The sequence below is a fragment of the Sceloporus occidentalis genome, unplaced genomic scaffold, assembly GCF_023333645.1.
Source record: "Sceloporus occidentalis isolate IW3139 unplaced genomic scaffold, rSceOcc1.0.p SCAF_1, whole genome shotgun sequence".
Taxonomy (NCBI): Eukaryota; Metazoa; Chordata; class Lepidosauria; order Squamata; family Phrynosomatidae; genus Sceloporus; species Sceloporus occidentalis.
In genome coordinates, this window is record NW_028316981.1 from 227482901 (window position 1) to 227504014 (window position 21114).

A 21114-nucleotide genomic window follows, 5' to 3' on the forward strand; every position below is an offset into this window, starting at 1 on the left:
TCCCCTCTATCAAGGCCCACACGCAAAACACCCTGCAGAAATAGTCCAGTTTGAGACTGCTTTAACTACCCTGACTCAAAATGAGATGTAAAACTAGGAACTGTAGTTTGTTGTGACACAGAGAAGGCTGAAATGCCTCACAAAACTGCAGTTCCCAGGATTCCCTGGCTCAGTGTTAGAGAACTCTGGGAATTGTAGTTTATTATTGTGGCACCAGGGCGCTCTCTCTCTCTCTCTCTCTCTGAGAGAAAAAGCTAAAATGTCTCACAAAACTACAGTTCCCAGGATTCCCTGGCTCAGTGCTAGGGAACTCTGGGAATTGTAGTTTATTATTATGGCACCAGGGCTCTCTCTCGCTCTCTCTGAGAGAAAAGGCTAAAATGTCTCACAAAACTACAGTTCCCAGGATTCCCTGGCTCAGTGCTAGGGAACTCTGGGAATTGTAGTTTATTATTATGGCACCAGGGCTCTCTCTCTCTCTCTGAGAGAAAAGGCTAAAATGTCTCACAAAACTACAGTTCCCAGGATTCCCTCGCTCAGTGCTAGGGAACTCTGGGAATTGTAGTTTATTATTATGGCACCAGGGCTCTCTCTCTCTCTCTCTCTCTCTCTCTCTCTCTGAGAGAAAAGGCTAAAATGTCTCACAAAACTACAGTTCCCAGGATTCCCTGGCTCAGTGCTAGGGAACTCTGGGAATTGTAGTTTATTATTATGGCACCAGGGCTCTCTCTCTCTCTCTCTCTGAGAGAAAAGGCTAAAATGTCTCACAAAACTACAGTTCCCAGGATTCCCTCGCTCAGTGCTAGGGAACTCTGGGAATTGTAGTTTATTATTATGGCACCAGGGCTCTCTCTCTCTCTCTCTCTCTCTCTCTCTCTCTCTCTCTGAGAGAAAAGGCTAAAATGTCTCACAAAACTACAGTTCCCAGGATTCCCTGGCTCAGTGCTAGGGAACTCTGGGAATTTATTATTGTGGCATCAGGGCTCTCTCTCTCTCTCTCTCTCTCTCTCTCTGAGAGAAAAGGCTAAAATGTCTCACAAAACTACAGTTCCCAGGATTCCCTAGCACAGTGAGCCAGGACAGTTAAAGGGGGTCTCAACCTGGATTGTTTCTACAGTGTGTTTTGGACTCATGTTGATTTTCGGTCCGAAACACACACTTCAGAAATAATCCAGTTCAAGACTGCTTTAACTGCCCTGGCAGAGTGCTAGGGAACCCCAGGAATTGTAGTTTATTATTGTGGCACCAGAGCTGTCTCTGACAGAGAAGGCTAAATGTCTCAGAAAACTACAGTTCCCAGGATTCCCTCACACATTCAGCCAGGTCAGTTAAAGTGGGCTCAAACTGGATTGTTTCTGCAGTGTGTTTTTGGACCCATGTTGATTTTTCCTCTTCGAAAGCTGCCATAAATAAATCAGCCGCACAGCTGCCCATAGCAACCCCCTTTATCTGAACATAATGTTCTGTGTGAAACCTAAGATAATAATCTTTTTCTAAAATAATATCTAACAGTGTTGCAGATTAATTTGAAGCCATAATTTTAACTAGAATTACCAGGGACACCAAGAGCTGATTGGAAAGGAAACATGGTTTATTTTGCTGCAGCAGTCTCCAAAGGAAAAACTTCCAAATTTCTGGAGCCCAGATCCCAAAGTGAACCAATCTTTTATAGTACTTTGAACAAAGAAAGCTACAAATTACATTTCATTGGTTACATAAAAATTAAACATATAAACCCCCTTTACATTCATTGGATGTTCAAACATACGTCTAACATACGTCTCTATCCCTCATTGGTATCCATCAATCAAATTATTATCTATATGTTTTCATTTATTTTCTCCACAGTACTTCTTTTTATTTGGACTAGCAACTGAAGCAGGAATCATTTCAGGGTTGTTTACATTCCAGAGTAGAGGATTTGCCATGACCTGAATCCATCCTCCTGACAAACTTTGCACTCAATACATTTCAGTTACTATAATTTTCAACTCCTGAGCATAGTAAAATTTCAATTCAAATCTATCCTCTTCAATAGGTTCAGCAAAATATATATATATATGTTGGGGTGTGTGTGTGTGTAAATTCTTCCTGTTATCTAAGATAGTCTCAATGATAGAGCTAGCCTCATCTTGGGGAATGGACTTGTATAAGGAATTAATACCCAGGGTGACCCAACATGTAGAGGGGGTCATGTTATGTTTTCCTAAGGGCCAGGTTTCCTGTAAAAATTTAATTGGTGTGTAGAAGACTGGATTTCAGCAGGTACTGCTTGCATGACAACCGACACCTGCTGAAATTCCTTCTATGCAGCTGTTAGGAGCCCTGTTCCTTATTTCATGTGGCAACCCTAAACATCAGTTGGAGTAGTAAAGGTAGCATCTTAGGGGCAGGAGAGAGCGGTCCAAAGCTGCTTCTTCCGAGAGCGGGTTGAGACCCCTCTGACTGCTCCCAAGGTGGCCCACATGCGCACGCCCCGACTACACAACATGGACTCATGCTGTGCTGCTGGGTAATTTGTTTTTATTTTCCTCCATCATCCACGTGCACCATCACAGAAACACACTGCCGGCAACTTCCTGCTGCCCAGATGCCATCTCATTGGGATCAGTAAAGGACATCGGAGCACTGGTGTACCTAGTAAAACACTGGCAATTGCACAGTCATGCCCCCACTACATGCCCCCTCTTGAACTGTCTGGTTTCTATACATTGTACTTACAGCCATTGGAGATGTCACACCTTCCCTTTTTTCATTGTCACCCTGACAGCTGGCTCCATCCTTTTTAAATGTGCACCTGCACTGGTGCATTTATATGCGAGTTTAATGTTAGGGATCTGATGGAGCGCTCCTTTGGGACTAGTCTCACTTCAAACAACTACTAAGGAAGATCAAGGAAGAAAGTGCAAAGGCAGGCTTATTGTTGAATATAAAGAAAACAAAAATAATGGCCACAGAAAATTTACACAGGTTCAACCTAGACCATGAGGAAACAGAAATAGTAAAAGAATTTTCATACCTGGGATCAAATATTGATCAGAGTGGGGACGGCAGTCAAGAAATCATAAGACTACTAAGAATGGAGAAAGCAGCTATGAGCGATCCAAAAATGTAAAGACATGCAACTGAGCACGAAAGTTAGAATCATACAAACCACTGTATTCCCTATTGCCATGTATGGATGTAAGAGCTGAACAGGTAAGAAAGCAGATAGGAATAGAAATAATTCATTTGGGATGTGGTGCTGGAGAAGAGTGCTGGTTACCATGGACAGCTAAGAAGTCATACAAATAGCTCATAGAGCAGATCAAACCAGAAATCTCCCTGGAAGTCAAGATAACTAGACTGAGGCTGTCATACTTTGGCCACATCATAAGGAAGCACAACAAACTGGAAAAAACAATAATGCTAGGAAAGATAGAGGGAAGGAAAAAGAAAGGAAGGCCACATGCTAGATGGATGGACCCTATTAAGGAGGTCATAGATATGAATTTGCAGGGCCTGAGCATAGGGAGTCTTGGAAATGTCTCATCTACAGGGTCGGCATGGGTCGAGATCGACTTGAGGGCAGATAACAACAACAACAACAACAACACATAAGGGTGTTTATATGCAGGGTGAAAGTAGCAAGTACATTTTTATACTGCTTACCAATGTACTAAGTGGTTTACAAAGTGTAAGCTAATTGCCCCCGGCCCCAACAAGCTGTGCATGCATTTTAGCAACCTACAGAAGGTTGCCAGGCTGAGTCTACCAGGAGCCCCTGGCTGGTATTGAACTCACAACCTTGTAGTTTGTGACTGACTGGCTGCAGTATAGGTATTTAAAGTTGTGTGCTTTCCTGGCTAGAGCGGTTTATTTCAGCCTATTTTATTTATTTATTTGTTTGTTTGTTTAATTTCTGTGCCACCTTTCTCCCAGAAAGGGACCCAAGGTGGCTCAAAAATAAAAACTCAGTCCAGCTTTTCCTACCTTAGAGCAGCCATGGCGCAGTTTCCCAGTTGCTTCAGGGGCACGTGTCATCTAAATGCCATGCCCCGAAAATGGCTTGAAACCTCTTCTTTTGGCCCATCTGTTTGAGGCCAGTAACATTTTAAAAACCATATCAATCAAACCTGAGAAAAACAGGACATTCATCAAAGGGGTATTTTATTAATTTATTTTATGGAGGTTAGAGTGGCTGAAGAATCTGCTTGTATTGCCTCTTCTAATATGAAACTCAGCACAGGATTACTCATCTTTATATGTTATTTTGTCAACTACTGTACCTGATGAGCATTGTGAAGAAACACTGAACTTCTGCTGGTTTATGTTTTAAATGTTTGTATTCTGTAAAACATTTCTAAGTGGAGTTATAGTGTAACTGATTAGGCCAGAAACCTCCCTCTAATACTGCAAGTTGAATGGGAGAGTGAAGTGCTTTGTTTTGGTTGCTATGAAAAGGAGTTATCAGATTAATGCTTTCCAAATGAACCTGCTTTTGTTTGGACTGGTTTGGAGGGAGGGAGTCAGTAAATAGAATTTGTAGCTAGAAAGTCCATCAACAGTGTTGGCATCTGATTCTCATGTCAAGTGGGCTGGTGAATCCACTTCACGTTTTAATCTGAAATGTAAAGGACCCATCCATGTCAAGTGAGCTGATGAATCTACTTTGGGGTTAGAATTCAACACCTTGGATAGCTCCATTACCATTTAGCTCAGGTTAAAAGCCAGACCTGATCCAATCCATCGACAGGGAAGCCAGCGTCTAGGAAGCATGGCACTAGTAAAATAATTTTGTTCCCTCTTGTTACATTTTTTAAAAAATTTAATTTAACTGCTCCTTTGTTACCAACCTAAGTTACTTGTTACATGGCTTGCAATTCGTTATTTCTTTTCAAGCTCTGGAAGATGGAAGGTGGCTGAAAAGAGAGTGCTGAGTCAGAAGTGGGGAAGAAAAAGGGCCTCCGACATCTGAATACCGAAGCTAATAGGTGAAGAAAACAGGAGACTGTAAATTGTGTGGGATGGTGATGCTACAGTTGAGAGAGTTCAGGTAGACCAGGAGTTTTTAGATCGACAACAACTTGAAACTGAATGATCACAGTAGCAGGAAGAGCCAGCCTTCATAGAGCAGGAAAAGCTGGAGGCAGAAGGCTGCTGTCAATACGCCCTCTAATCTCCCAGACTCAGAGGGGATGCTGCATAGACAATAATCATGATGGGATCTGCCAACTTGGATGTTCATCAGGATGGTGAGGAAATGAGAAGGAACACCTGAGCCCAGCGCCTGATGCCAATTTCTTCAGGCAAACAGGGTTTATAGAAGAGCTAACTCCCACAGCTGATCCCACGATCAAGAGATTTCATGCATGTCATTATTCCAGGCCCAGAGTTCAACAGTTTCTTGTTTTGCACTTAATTTTCTGAAAATGTGTCCCACAGACTCCGCAGTAGAAACATAACCTACCACAGCAGTGATCATCACTCTACTGGTGAACTGCCGCTCCCAGCATTCCTCATCAGTGGCTACGCTAGTTAAGACTGCTAGGAACTGGAGACCAACAACATCCGGTGGGAATCGCAGTTCTCGTCTCAGTCCTAACAGCAATGGCTCACAGACTATGAGCAAGTACAAGCATTCTGGTGTGGCTTTCTCACATAAATCTGTAATGTCCGCTTGCAAGAGTCTATTATGTTCTGTATCAATATAACTGTTTCACTGTCACCTCATTGTATTTCTAGTGGTTGACCAGTCCTCCTCCCCTCATTATACAAATATTTGTCCTCTTTCTAATACATATAATACAACTTCAGTTGCAGGCCCTGCCTGCTGTAGTTAACTGTTAATCACCAACTCAGGATATTATCTTCCAGCTTGCTAAGAACTGTTTTCAAAATCCTTATAATCCATGTTTCTTGATTTAAGTGACGGACAATGACAACAGGTTGTGAATAGGACAGGACTTCCATTTTAGATCCTTCATCTGCTGTTATTGATTTTGTGTGCACTTTGTGCCTGTTTTGCAAATAATGACATGCCCCAGTGTAATAGATGTGAGATGCTTGCCTGTGTTTTTTTAATTCAGCTGCATCCTAAAACTTAAAATAAGCCAATATTAAGATGGTTAAGGTTGCAGTTGATAGATGTGTTACCATTGACGTTTCACTAGTTGAATCACTGAAGTCTCAACTAAGATGTCATACCCAGATTTTGTTTTTTAAAGTGACTTTGTTGTATGTGTGTTTATTGAAAATCTTGATATGGAAAACACCTTGTGCTTGAAATTAGTTGTGAAACTACTCAGATCTAACTGGGTGTAACAGAAACACCCAGTTTATGTGTACATACTGACACGAAAGACATTACAGTAATTGCTTTTACGAAACAAAAGCTTTTCTTGTTATACACCTCAGGGTGTTTTCAGGAAAACGCTGGCAAAGAGAGCGACTGAGAAATAGTACAAAGGCTATTGCTTTCTTACTCTTTTTTGTTTTTGCTTTAAGAGATTAATACAGTGGGCCTTTGGTTTCCACTGGGATTTGGTTCCAGGACCCCTGTAGATAACAAAATGCATGGATGCTCAAGTCCCATTACATACAATAGCATAGTAAATTGGTATCCCTTACATAAAATGGCAAAAACAAGGTTTGCTTTTTGGAACTGATATGTTTAAAATTGATTGATTGATTGATTTGATTTGATTTATATTCCGCCTTTCTCCCCTGAGGAGACCCAATGTGGCTTGCAAATAATATTCTAAAAACATATTACAATAAAAGAGTTAAAATGTAATCTAAAAACTATAAAATTACAAACATGAAAACCACACTAAACACCATGATACCCACCCTATATAACAAATAGACAAGCCATCCCATCATTATACATTAAAAACCTGATTGAATAAGGCCATTTTTGCTTGCAGAGAAAAGGCAAGCAAGGAGGGGGCCAGCCTTGCTTCTTGTGGAAGGTTATTCCACAGGGCAGGAGCAGCCATTGAGAAGGCTCTTCCTCATGTCCCCACCAGATGAGTCTGTGATGGTGGAGGGACTGAGAGAAAGATCTTAGGGCTCTAGCTGGTTCATGTGGGCAGATACGGTCTCTTAAATAATCTGGACCTAAGTTGTGTAGGGCTTTAAAAGTCATAACCAGCACTTTGAATTGTGCCTGGAAATGGACTGGTAGCTAGTGAAACTGTTTTAACAAGGGAGTTATGTGGTCCCTATAACTGGCCTCATTCAGCATTCTGGCTGTGGCGTTTTGCACATGCTGAAGTTTCTGAATAGTTTCCAAAGGCAGTCCTACGTAGAGTGCATTGCGTTGTGGGACTCCACAGGCCAGCGGCCAAGGAATCAAAGAGGAGCCTCCCAACACCACCTTCTGAGTTTGTCCCTCTAAGAAAAACTGGAATCACTGCATAACAGTGCCCCCAAGTCCCATCCCACAAAGGTGGCCCAGAGGCCATGTAGGGCTCCGATAGGGAGATTTTTTTTCCTTTGTCCACATCTGCTGGATTCCACTGTTAGGTCAAGAAAGTCCAGCTTTAGACACTACCCATAGTACCCAAGGGGATTCAGACCATAGCCGATGGTATTGAAAGCCACTGAGAGATCCATCAGGACCAACAGGGGCACACTCCCCCTGTCCGGCTCCCTGCGTAGGTCATCCATTAAGGCGACCAAAGCTGTCTCTGTCCTTTAGCCAGGTCTGAAGCCAGATTGAAACTGATCTAGATAATCCATTTCATCCAGAAACCTCTGGAGCTGAGAGGCCACCACTTGCCCAAGACTGGAATATTAGGGACTGGCCGATAGTTATCCAGGATGGCGGGATCCAGGGAGGTCTTTTTCAGTAGTGGCCTCACCACCACTGTTTTCAGGCTGTGGATGGCTGAATCTGGATAAGAAATCTGTGGACACAGACAGCCAACCGAATCCCTACCCCCAATCCTGGAAATCACCCTTGATTTTAGCAATGTGCAATTTGCACTGGATGGCCTTGGGCAAGTCACACTCTCTCAGCCTCAGAGGATGGCAATGGCAACCCGCCTCTGAAGAAACCCCTATGATAAGTCCATTTTAGGGTCCCCATTAGTCAAAAATGACTTGGAGGCACACAACAACAGCAACCACATAAAAGACATCATACGTAAATTTATTGTGGGATTGGGCCATTACCAAAACCTAGAGACATAATGCTTATAAAACATATGTTATATGCTTCATTGTGGTTTATGAGCATTTCTCGATTTTCTTGCGCTCTGAGTTCCAAACTGAGGTCCGAAACGCACTGCAGAAATAATCCACTTTGAGAACGCTTCAACTGCCCTGACTCAATGCTAGGGAATTCTGGGAAATGTAGTTCTGTGAGGCATTTAGCCTTCTCTGTCAGAGAGCTCTGGTGCCACAATAAACTACAATCCCCAGGATTCCCTAGCACTGAGACAGGGCAGTTAAAACTGGTCTCAAACTGGATTATTTCTTCAGTGTGTTTTGGACCTAAGATTTCCAGATCCTCCAGAAGCAAAGGAGAAAAACAACACTCTTCAGCCACCTCAGAGAATAAGGCAATAACAGAGCTTCCATTTTCCCTCCTCCCCCTGTTGCGAGGCAGAACAGAACCCCATGGCAACGGAGGAGCCACCGGATACGCTGTTCGTGTAAACAAGATGGGCGGGGCCAAACAGAAAGCCGGGGCCGTGTTTGACTGAAAAGGGGCGGGGCTTGTATGTAAACGAAGCCTCTCTTTCGCGGCCCGGAAAGAGGGAGTCCTTCCCCTCCTGGGTGGGCTGGGCTACATATGCAAATAAAGCCGGGCACGAGCTTGGAGCCAAACGCGAAGCTAGGGCGGTATTTGAAAAGCTGACTGAAAGGGGGCGGAGCTTGGGATAAAAACGAGAACGAGGGAATCGTTCCCCCTCCAGAATGGGCGGGGCTAGATATGCAGACTAGGGTGCGTGCGAGTTTGGAAACCCGGTGTTAGAAAGCTGACTGGAAATGGGCGGAGTTTAATATGTAAATAAAGCCTCTTTTCCTTAGCAGGGGAAGAGGGAGTCGTTCCCGCTCCCGGGTGGGCGGGGCTAGATATGCAAATAAAAGCGCGCGCGAGCTTGGAAGCTTGGACCGTATTCGAAAGCTGGGCGGAGCTTGGTATGTAAACGAAACCGCTTTGGAAAAGCGAATCCCTCCTCTCCCTCCTGGGTGGGCGGGGCTAGGCATGCAGATAAGGATGCGCGCGAGCTGCTTCGAAGCCTGGACCGCATTGATGGTGGGAAGTGGGCGGAAGTATGTAAGGAGAGAAAAAGGGCGGAAGTAATGTGAAAGGCAGACGAAGAAATCGCTCCGCCTCCCAACTGTTGCTTTGGCCAGGAAGGGCCAGGGGGGGCGGGGTTAGATTATGCTGATGATGAAGGTGCGCACGAGCTTGGAGCCAAAAAAAAAACACAAACTAACAAACCCTGGGTTAAAGGGGGCGGAGCTTAGTATGCGAACGAAGCCCGGAAAGGAAAATTCGCTCCTTTGCTAGGGGGCGGGGCGGGGCTAGGTATGCAAATGAAGCCGGGCACGAGCCGGCAGCCGTCTGAGGTGAGCTTCGCTGAAGGAGGAGGAGGAGGAGGAGGAGGAGGAGGAAGAAGGAAAGCCGGTGGCGGCCAACCGTCGGAGGCAGAGGCGCGCGCGCGAGCGAGCGGCAGAGAGAGAGAGAGAGGTTTGATTCTCTCTTTCGGCGAGAGCGAGGCGCGCGCGCGCAGAGGCGGCTTAACCGTGTCTTCTCCAGGCGGCGCACATCCTGTTTGAAAGGAACAGGAGGAACATGGCGAGTAGTAGTAGTAGTAGCAGCGTCAAGAACGGAATGGAAGGGACCAGCGCAGGAGGAGGAGGAGGAGGAGAAGAGGTAACAACGCTGTGCGAGAAAGGAAGGAAGGAAGGAAGGATGGGGGGCGTATGAGTGTGTGTACGTGTCTCCGCATCCCCCTCTTCTTTCCTTCTCTCTCTCTCTCTCTCTCTTGAGCCCAACAGGTGTTGCTGCTCCTTCTTCCTATTGTGTGTGTGTGTGTGTGTGGTTTTTAATGACACAAAAGGTGACACTGGCGTCGCAAATACGGACAGAGGCCGACGCGGTACGAAACAACAACAACCACAATCACAGCAACATTTATTAATGGGTTGGCTGGTTTTGTTTTGTATCCCGCCTTCCTCCCCAGTTGGGACCCAAGGCGGCTCACAACAACCGCAACATGATCCCAAAGCCACGTTGTTGTGATGATGGTGGTGGCGGTTGTTGGCCAGCCTCCAGTGGGCCCTGGCTCATGGGTGAGGCTTTTCCATGCCCTCTGCTGCTTCGTTCAGGGCCTGGAGGTTGATATTATTATTATTATTACTATTATTATTATTTTACTCCGCCTCTCCCATTCAGTGCTTTGACTGAGAGTTCCTGCATGGCAGAATGGGGTCGGACTGGATGGCCCTTGAGGGGTCTTCCAACTCTACGATTCTCCAGTCGACCCTGTGGGTGGATCATAGCATCGTTTTGGAAGAGACCTCAAGGAGGGCCATCCACTCCAACCCCTTTATTCTGCCATGCAGGAACTCTCAGTCAAAGCATCCCCATTGACAGATGGCCATCCAGCCTCTGCTTAAAGACTTCCAAGGAGGGAGACTCCACTACACTCTGAAGGAGTCTGTTCCACTGTCGAACAGCCCTCACTGTCAGGGTGGAAGTTCCTCCTAATGTTGAGGCGGAATCTCTTTCCCCGCAGCTTGCATCCATGTCCCCTTTAATTTCCAAACAACCATTAACATAATGCAAAGACCACAGAAGCAGACCAGGAGCGCCCACGGAGGCACCAGACAGGCGTCTGCAATGGAACTGTATGGGGAGCTGGAGCAGATGCTGGACGCAAGGCAATCACACGTCCTCCTCTTAACACAGAATGAGACCCAGAAAGATGTGCAGCACAGGCCACTGGGGAAAAAGGCAGCAATCAGGAGTGAGCGGCAGCAGCAGCAGCAGCAGCAGCAGCAGCAGCAGCAGCAGCAGCAGCATCATCGAGACCCTGGCTGTAAAGCCAGGCACCTCTCCTCCTCTCCAGTCCTACTTCCCTCTCACAGCACCAGACAGTCCTCTGGGCTGCTTTGGAATAACATTTCTAAAGAGAATGGAAGGGGATATATATATATATATATATATATATATATATATATATAGAATATAGAATACAATATATATATACACACACACACACACACACACACACTATAATACAAATATATATAATATAATATATTGAGAATACGTCTGTATTCTTCGCAGTTTAGATTGCTGTCCCTCTCACAGAGTCTCCAGATCCTCAGTACAGATCACTGTAAATCATCTCATGGCGACCCTATGGATGAGGCATCCCCAGGCCCCTCTGTCCTCCACTATTCTGCTCAGGTCCTTCAGGCTCATCCTCATGGCCTCTCTGTAGAGTCTAATCGTCTGCTATGTTGGCTTTCTCTCTTTCTACTTTCCTCTACCTTTCCTAGTGTCGTCTTTTACAGTGATTAATTTTTCCCCATGATGCGGCCAGAATATGGCAACCTCAATACATCTAGCAAAACCCTGTGTATGCCATCCCAATTCTACATGATAAAGAACAGAGAACAGCAGGAAATGCAGTGCTTCATGCTAGAGATACTTTGCATAATTCAAAAGGTGGATCATTTGATCAAGTGACCCACATTTAACATGGAACCAAACATTCTGTCCCTGTATCCTAAATATAATTTGTAGAACAAGTATTGAGGGTAAAGTTTGGTTTTGCTTGATGTTCCATCCCATTTGTCCATCATCACTCATTCTGATCTAAGAAAACTGAATGCCATAGGTGGCATCATGTATATTGTGACATTGGTACTGAGGGGATGATGATAAAGTATTGCTTTACATCATATGTGGTAGCAAGATTAGTTTGTGAAAACTCGGCCAGGTTGTGAATTTACTGCCTTGCACAGTTGCAAAGTGAATAAATGATATTCTGAAGAAAAACCCCATAAGTCACCCTCAGTCAAAATACAGAAATACAAAATAATACAGGAACATACAAAGAGAGTGATAGCAGCAGTATTAGTTGTTTTATATAGTAATTATGACCTCTTGAAGTTGCCAAACAAACAAAAAATGCTTCAGTAAGTTGTCTCCCTATAAATTCATTATCTGTTGATTAAATATTTGTTGCTATTATTGTTGTATGTCTTCAAGTTGTTTCCAACATAAAGTGACCCTAAGGGGAGCCAATCACAAGCTTTTCGTGGCAAGATTTGTTCAAAGGATGTTTACCATTGCCTTCCCCTGAGGCTGAAAGAGTTTGACTTACCCAAAATCACCCATTGGGTTTCTGTGGTTGAGCAAGGATTCAAACTTAGTCCAACACACAAACACTACACCATGCTGACACACTAAAAATATTCAGTATCTATTCATCTTTCCACTAATTCACTGCATTTTGTAGGGATTTATACAGTTCTCTTCTTAGCTATGCTCCTGCATCAAAAGGTCAGGTTTTTCATGAGGTTTCTAATTCAGGAGGAGAAGCACAGCAACTGCCTTGCAGTGTATTCACAGAGCTAGGATCTAAGCAGATCATTTAATCTCTCAGTGGCTGTTTATTATGACATTATTTTGCTTCGGTTCTCAGTCTTTAGCATTAACCTGTCCTAACTTGTTTTCTCCAGTCTCCTTATTTCCCCATGTAGGAGAGACACTAATTGGAATAAGTATCCTCCCTAAGCCTGAGTTGTGCTGGTTGAACTGAGAGTGATTTAAAATACAATATGAGCAGGGAAGCTGCACTCTTCACCTTTTTAAACTGCAAAGCCACTTATTCCAATTCAGTGGGGTGTCTTTTCTTAATGATTCTCCATACTAGAAATAATCCCCACTGAGAGAAAAAAAAGCTGTGTTGGTTTTAACAAGGAAAAACAGAGGCAAGAGGAGGGCTTAACTCCACTTGTCAGCACTATGCCCAGCTTTAAATTATCCCCTCTAGTCTTGTGCCATGGTCTAAGCACCAAATCTCTTCTGGCCTTGGAAGCTAAGCAGGGCCAACCCTGGTTAGTACTTGGATTGAAGACCACCAAGGAATACTGGTTATATTTCAGAGGAAGGACCTGGTAAAACCGCCTCTGAATATACCTTGCTTAAGAAAACCCTAAAAAAGTCATGAGGGCATATGTTTGCAGGTGACTTGAAGACACATACACATATAACCAAACTATTTCTAGGTAGTAAATGCTGGGATAAAACCCTTCAGGTTCACTTATAGGAAATATTTATTTTATTCATCTTATTCACATAAATTACATGTGTGAAGTTGTACAACAGACTGAACAGTGCAATGATTCTAGATCTTTTGGTCATTATATTAACTTATGTATGTGAGCACTTGGTAAAGGGGTCTAGTATCGGAGTTACATGAGTAGAGAGAAACTAGTTGGAGAAAGCATGAACTATTCTCTTCTTCACAATCCTCATTACAGCCTCCTGAATCTGTTTTTCTTTAAAAATATTAACTCCCCCATGTTGCAATACGCATATGTGTGTGATGCAGTTTTCAAGTGTGTTTTGGTTTTTTAGGAGCAGGGTTAATCATTACAGGAACAAAGCCTTGGCTTGTTTTTGTAGTGAAAAATAGCCTCACATCAAAATTTCTATAAGCTTATTTACAAAACTGATATTGAGTGTAGTTTACACTTAACATCTTGCAGGACAGCCACTGGAAACATTTCAGTTAAGGTCCAAGTGAGGATTGCGAGTCTGCTTTCTCTGGGTAGTTAAATCCTCCTGCAGTCATGCTCCTTTTCTCCATACTCCTTCTCCTCCAGCTGCACCAGCAGTCACTCTGTTCTGGCTCTCCCAGAATGCAGAGAAAGTGACAAGTCTGGAAAGTAACAGCATCTGTCTGTTCTGTCTGTACCACTGTAGTTTAGGGTTTGGGGTTTGGAAAGAAGCCTGGGAAGACACACATGCTTTGCTGCAAGTATTCTGTCCTCTGGTTTTGCCATACTGGAAGAATGGCTGCAGAAGGACCGATGAGAAGCAGTCCTACTGGTAAAGGAAAAAGTGATACTAGCCCAGTGTGTGAGAGAATCTTCTGTCCTGTTCCATGTATGTGCAAATCACGTCCATGGTTCCTCCTCTTGGATCTGGTCCTGCCCAGGCTCTTATTCCATCCACTATTAGGCTATGGATCCTGGCAAGTTTCATCCAAGATTATGGTAGGCCTCAATCAGAAAACAAGTTCCAGATCTCTGTTGTTGAGTCTTTCAACATCTGCTGTGCATTTTATCAGAGAGGCTGACTGCTTAACCCTCTAGGGAGGAAGTGTCCATGGTGTCTAATTTTTTTTTTGAGGGTAGAAACTGAGATGGTTTAGTGGTGGCGAACCTATGGCACGCGTGCCAGAGGTGGCACTCAGAGCCCTCTCTGTGGGCACATGCACCATCGTCCCAACACAAACTCCACTAGAGTTTGTCACTAGAAATCCAGAGGGACGCGGCACTTTGCGATAAATAAGTGAGGTTTGGGTTGCAGTTTGGGCACTCAGTCTCTAAAAGGTTCTCCATCACTGGTTTATAATGTCTTTATAAATCTATAGTCCAGTCCACCCAGCAGTTGCTGAACACAGATTTTTAAAATTAGCTTTTAGGCAGGTGGCAATTAAATTTTAGAAAGTTGCTTGCTTAAATTCAGTTGTGTGGTTGATACAACTTTCTTTACTATTCACATTATGGAAATACTTAGATTTATCTGCATTTGTCATTGAGCCACATTTTGTAAAGATTTCTCTTGAGTATTTATTATGATGTCACAAATCTCTAAGCAATAAATCTGGGCATTATTATGAATTAATAATGACAATTATATTACTGCTGTCATTCCTTCAAAGATTTGTTTGTGTCCTTACAAGATAGATTGATTTTTACATCCTGCCTTAAGCCCAGGATTCTCTTGGGGATTTTAATTCTAGTTGTTTCGTTTGAGTATCAACTTGTCGTCATAACATCAAGCAGTGCAGTACAACTGCGCAAACACCTCTGCTTTAAAACCAGTTTCATATAAAGAAAAAAAAGTGCCTGTAGTTAGTATTTAAAATCATAGGCTTGAGTGCCATCCAAAAGCCTAACAGTACAGAAAGTTCTCAAATAGAAATGACAGAATGCATCAGACAATAATTTTTAAATGGTGGAACTGGATATTTAATTTCCTTTTCATAGGAATGGCATTTCTAAAAGTTTTCCTGAGCTGAGTCATAACTGACATCTCTCATTCACTCACTCTCAGATGTGGGCTGATAGCAAAGCAATATGCCCAGTATGGCATTTTGTTTATCTGCAAGATACAGTACCAGTTGTGGCCCTGCTTTTTTGTTTGTTTGTTTTTGGTCTACTTCTGCTCATGACATCATCATGCTATTTGTCTATGCCATACCACTCAATCACTGGAATATATCATTTGTTTCTGATCTATTCCATGTTAATTCAAAGAAAGAGTTGAGGTGAACATGGCCCATTTCATGTATGTTTGACAAGGGAAGAGTCTAGTTCTAACTCTTGCAAAATAATAAATCTCACTCTTCTATGAAAAATAAATCTCATCACGCTACCGTATATATTCGACTATAAGTTGACCTCATGCGTAAGTTGAGGGCAAGTTTTGGAGCCAAACCTATGGAGCCAAAATTATGGACAAAGTCGAGGGTAAAACCTGGAGGCACCTTCAGTGTGTGTATGTGTGCGTACAGCAAGAGAGACTCTAATTGAGGCTTTTTGCTTCAGTGTTTGTTTCAACTTTGCTTTCAGCCTTCACCCAGACAGTGATGGCCAGTGCAGGGGGGACAGGAACTCTGTTTGTCCAACAACAATTAATCTCTCAGGACTCTTTCTGCTTGGCACAAGAGAAAAAGAAACTCTCTTTCCTCTGCATAGGGAAATTTGAAAGAGCTACTATCACATTACCATACTGACCCGTAAATAAATCAATCTGAGATTTTGGGGGTCAATTTTTGGGCATAAATTTTTAGACTTATAAATGAGTATATATGGTACTTCAATCATTGTTGGAGTAATATTTTCTAGGTCTGGTGTTAAAGTGCAATTTATAGTCTTCATTATTTGCTATTGTTTTCTATTTTAAGATGTTAGGAGAGAATTTAAAACCCTAGATTATAAATATTATCTAATAAGAAGTACATATTTTTACTACTATTTCTGTTCATATATATTGCATTCACACACGTCTTGTATATGTGGAGTCTATTAAACATCTGCAGAAAGGAGAATGTGTCGTGAAAGTGATGAATACATGATCAAATAAGAATTCCAAAAGTGTATTGAATAAGCTGGAAAATATATATTGCAGAAGAGAGGCAGAAAATTATTTGAGTTGAGCAGCAGCTGATAAACTCATCATTTGATAGAGACAAGAAGATTGATGAAAAGTTGAAGGTATGGGAATATACTGCCATGCAAAGGTGAAGGAAAATACAAAAGTTTGTAATCATGGTGAATACCTAGAATAACATTGGATTTCAAGCTGTTGTATGTCCAGCATAGAATAATATTTTAAAATGGACAGTGATTTCAGTATGTTAGTTAACACAGAACACTAATAGATACAATAATAGCTGGAGTGGGAAAGCCTGAGGGCAGGGATCCGTCTAACTAAAAAGATTGCATGTACAGCGCTGTGTAAATTTACAGCGCTTCATAAATAAAGGTTAATAATAATAATAATAATAATAATCTAGAATTGTAGTAAAAGATGCAAGTCCACTAAGTCATAAAGTATTCGTTTTTTCCCCTAATTTTTTTTGTGACTGGACAGCATGACCTGAAATTCAAGGCACATACATTTTTTGCTCATCTTTCTGTTCTATGTAGAACTGGTCTCCAGTAGTATAGTAGTACCAGTGCTAGCATGGTGAGTTGGTTTGAGAGTCTGTGATAGGGTTGCCTTAAGCCAGTTGCCATAAATCCGAAATGATTTGAAAACACCGCCCCCAGCCCCCAAGTTGGGACATGACTAGGATAGTTGACTGCCAAGAGTAACAACACATAGCCTGGGCAGAGTCTTATTTTTGGGAGATGAGTAGGTATCTGGGCAGCAGGGTTTTAGGAGCAGAATAGATTGAGGCATAGAAGAGGGCTAAAAGTAGAAACCTATACTAGAAGCTATAATGAACTTGATAGGAGATGCCTGAACCATGGGGCTGGACAAGACAAGAGCTTCAGCCGTATCAGTTCTGGCTTTTTCTTTTTGTAATCAATATTCTACTGCACAATAAAAGCTGTTCTTTTCATTTGCTCATGTCTCATCCCACAGTAATTATTGTAATTCAGAATAGAGTTCCCACCTCTTTGAGATAATAGAAAAAAGCTTTACAGAATGATGAGGGCATATGAACTGACTGAAATTTGAACTGACTGAGAAGCTTGGGGCAGTTTTCTATGCATAACAGAGATAACAGGCATACTTCATCTTCTGAGTGTGACACAATTAATTGTTCTCCTACCTTGGTTTCTGTGATGACAATGGCTATACTCTAACCTAGATTTCCTACTCATAGAGAATGCTAATTACATACTAGATAGTTTAAGCAATGTTAATAGATTGTAGATATAGGCATTACTCCAGTTAAGATTTTGTAAGATGTATTACTACAACAAATAATACACTGATTAGTGTATACATTGACTATGTTGATTGCACATGGTAAATACTAATGCGGAGATTATGTTTGAGAGAAGCACTTCCTCATTTAAAACAAAAAACCTTTGTATCCAAATATTGTGGGATAATATTGCAAAGCAAATTAAATTATCCATTAATTCTTGTGTAAAGTATGTTTTGTCAGGACCTGACCAAACTATGGGCCAAAACAGATGGCCCGATAAAGCCGGCTTCTAGCCGGCTTGGGGACATGGCATTTAGACACACCATGTCCCCTGAGTCGCCCAGACGCTATGCCAGCAATTACACGCCGGCTGGCTTCTGGGCAACTTGGGGTTGTGGTGTTCAGATGCCACTCACTCCAGACCTGGCAAAAAGATGGCTCTAGAGGTGAAGGGGTGGCTTTTTTTCCTGCCCCAAATAGGAGTGGATTTTTTCCATTCCTGTTTGGGGCGGAAACTGACTGGATTGGTGCCATGGCATGTGGTTGCTGCAGTCCCTTCAGGGCCGTCTGTTTCTCCCCTAACTTGCCTTCTAAGAGCTATTTTTTGAAATGAAACATCATGGAAGGCACAATAAAAAACACCTAGGTCATGAAGAAACTTTCATTGAAGGTGATGAACCAACAATCTCAGTGTAAACTGTCTAAATGTACTGTCTTTATAGTAGGTAAAATTGACCAGCTGGCCTTATAGACATGATGATCTAAATCCAATTGTTCATTCCACCTGAGTGGAATCATGATCCTATTGGGTCATAGAAACATGCAGAATATACATGTTTACTTACAAGTTCCTATTGATTCAGTGGGGTTATTCTAGGTGAGGCTAATAGGTTGTAATCTATGTCTATATAAGCATGTAAATTTGATACTATTTACTTATGTTATGTTTTCAAGGCTAGATCCTGGAGCTTTAACAAGTTGTTGCTGATGCCAGATAGTAACAAAATTGTCCTGATTAAAAGATATATCTGAAGAGATGGGAGCTAGAATTAGCACTTTTTCCTGATTAACTTATATCTGTGTTCTTTATGGAAATAAGAATTTCAGAAAAGATCTATATTAAAAAACCCCCTTTAAGATACAGCTTTCTCTATTAGAATAAAGATCAAAACTCACAAGAAGATAATTCTTTCAAAATGAAGTACTGGAAAACAAAATAGATGGAGTTGCAAACATCAGGAAATGGGGAATTGCCATATACTGTGGGAAATAGGGTGAAAGGTAAATGACAGGTCAAGGAGGCTGAGAATAGAGTACTAAGTCTGTGCTTTAGAAAGGAAGAGAGGTCACTGTTGCACTTGTGCTCAGCATTTGATTATTTCTCATCTGGTGTAAAATTTAACGTTACGAAGAAGATGTTTTTTCTATTTCAAATGATCTTTTCCCATGACTCCTATATTTGCTCCCCTATTTACCTTTGGGAGGAGAATGTCTATTATAATGTCTCTTAACATTCACAGTACTCTTGGTCTATGTAAATAACTACTTTGACTCAGAAGTGATAACACTCAAGGCAACTTTTTCTACTATGCTTACTTCTGGTTAAATTGTAATGGTTCTTAACAGTGAAACAGCATGCCGTGAGGCAAACATTAGGTTCTTAACTCTCTGTTTTGCCTTGTAGTTCAGATGTGGGGTGAGTATCCTTCATAAGGAAGAATCAGTGGCGCTTGAATGCTTCACTACAGCAACATTTTTACTGGTAGAATGTAGCTGTATTGCAAAGTTTCCATTTGGGTTTCACTAATTTTGTGGGATGGGAAAGGATTGAATTCTGTTACATGAGATACAATAGATAGTAAAAACATATTGGTTTTTGCTGCAAACAAGCAATCATAATTGTAGAGCTTGATCAAGGACTGTTTATATTCACATTTCATAATGGGTATTTCCAGTTAACATTAGCCATGAAATGATGAAGCTTTATAGCAGGTGTATATGTTGAAACAAAGGCGTGTCACAGACCGCCCCTTTGGGGCAGCCTGTAGGCGTGCCTTTCCCCAGTGTATCGGGGCCTCAGCGGCTAGAACGGCAGCCGATGAGGCCCCGATCCGCCGCTTTCTGGGCCGCGGGGAAGTGGCAAAAGGCCCCTTCCCTGCAGCCTGGAAAGGGGTGTCTTTGGGGCTTCAAGCCCCAAGGACACCCCAATGGCAGTGGGGACGCTCGGCCCCTTTCTGATTTGCGTTGCTGGTGCACCAGCGACGCAAACCAGGAAGGAGTTCCGTTTCGGAGCTCTTTCCTGCTCCGCTGAAAGAGCGCATTAAGCGCCCTTGCGCAGAGCGATGGCGTCACGTCCGCACTGCCTCATTTGGAGGCAGTGCATTCGTGACACCATCATGGCCCCCATGTAGACGGGGCACCGCCATCTTGTACGGACTCAGTCTGTACTAAGGTTAGGGGCGTCCAGAAGCGACACCCCTTTTTAACCCTAGTACGGACTGAGTCCATAGTTTAAGGCCCGTCTGTAACGGGCCAGAGTCCTCATGTGTTGAAAGTGGGAATTGGAATGCATCATCAGGCCATAATCTGACTTCACTGAGGTACCTGCTAGGCATACACCCCAATGGTCTTGTGACTGGTTTTCACATGCAAGTTTCTTTCATGAAAAAGGGACTCATGGCTCACTCAGATTCTTCTTTGTGTGGTGAAATCTACATGCAAGAGCCCACTCCTCACTGAAGCATAAAGTGTGGTTTGACATGGCTCATTTGCATAGAGGGAACATAGTTGGCTGGCACATTCCCACCACTCCCTCAGTTTTAGAATGAAGGCATGGGGGAACTTATCCCTTTACATGAAGGTCATTAACTCCTTTACAATGTTGTGTTTTTGTAAAAGTAATTAGTAAATTTTCCTAGAACTTTTGCTAGCTTTGAAGTCCATTCTTGCTGTATTCATATAGGAATAGGAGTACGTATGTTGTTGTTGTTCTGTTCCTACAAGTCATTTTCAACCTACAGGGTTTTCTGGGCAAGAGTTCTCAAAAGAAGATTTACCATTACCTTCCTCTGAGGTTGAGGTTGCACCTTGCCCAAAGTTACCCATTGTGTTTCCATAGTTGAGCAAGCATTTGAACCCTCATGTCCTGGAGACCAAGGCCAACAAAGAAACAGCTAAACTATATTGGCATACCTGTTACCATGTAGAATAATTTTTTTTTTGCTCTTTCCCACCCAAAGGAATTCAAATGGAGAGAAATGAAGGACGATTGGATGGACAGAAGGGGGACAATTATTCCCTAAATGGTCCTATGCTAATTTTAGGATTATACAGTACACTGGTGCCTCGGGTTACGAAATTAATTCGTTCCGCCATTCCTTTCGTAACCCGAAAATTTCGTAACCCGAAAAATAATCCGTTAGCACTGGAAAGCCTATAGCTGCACTTTGCAGCATTTGAATTTCGCGCCGAAATGAAT

The 21114-nt window shown here is 42.6% G+C and overlaps 1 protein-coding gene across 1 annotated transcript in view; it reads left to right on the forward strand.

Annotated features, from left to right (window-relative positions):
* Positions 1–9513: 9513 nt before the first annotated feature.
* Positions 9514–21114, forward strand: part of LOC149323581 (tetratricopeptide repeat protein 39B-like) — an 87828-nt gene continuing 76227 nt past the window's right edge. The window contains exon 1 of the mRNA XM_089489471.1: positions 9514–9874. Coding sequence (XP_089345597.1) covers positions 9794–9874 — 81 coding nt within the window. The 5' untranslated portion in view covers positions 9514–9793. The remainder of the gene's footprint in view (positions 9875–21114) is intronic.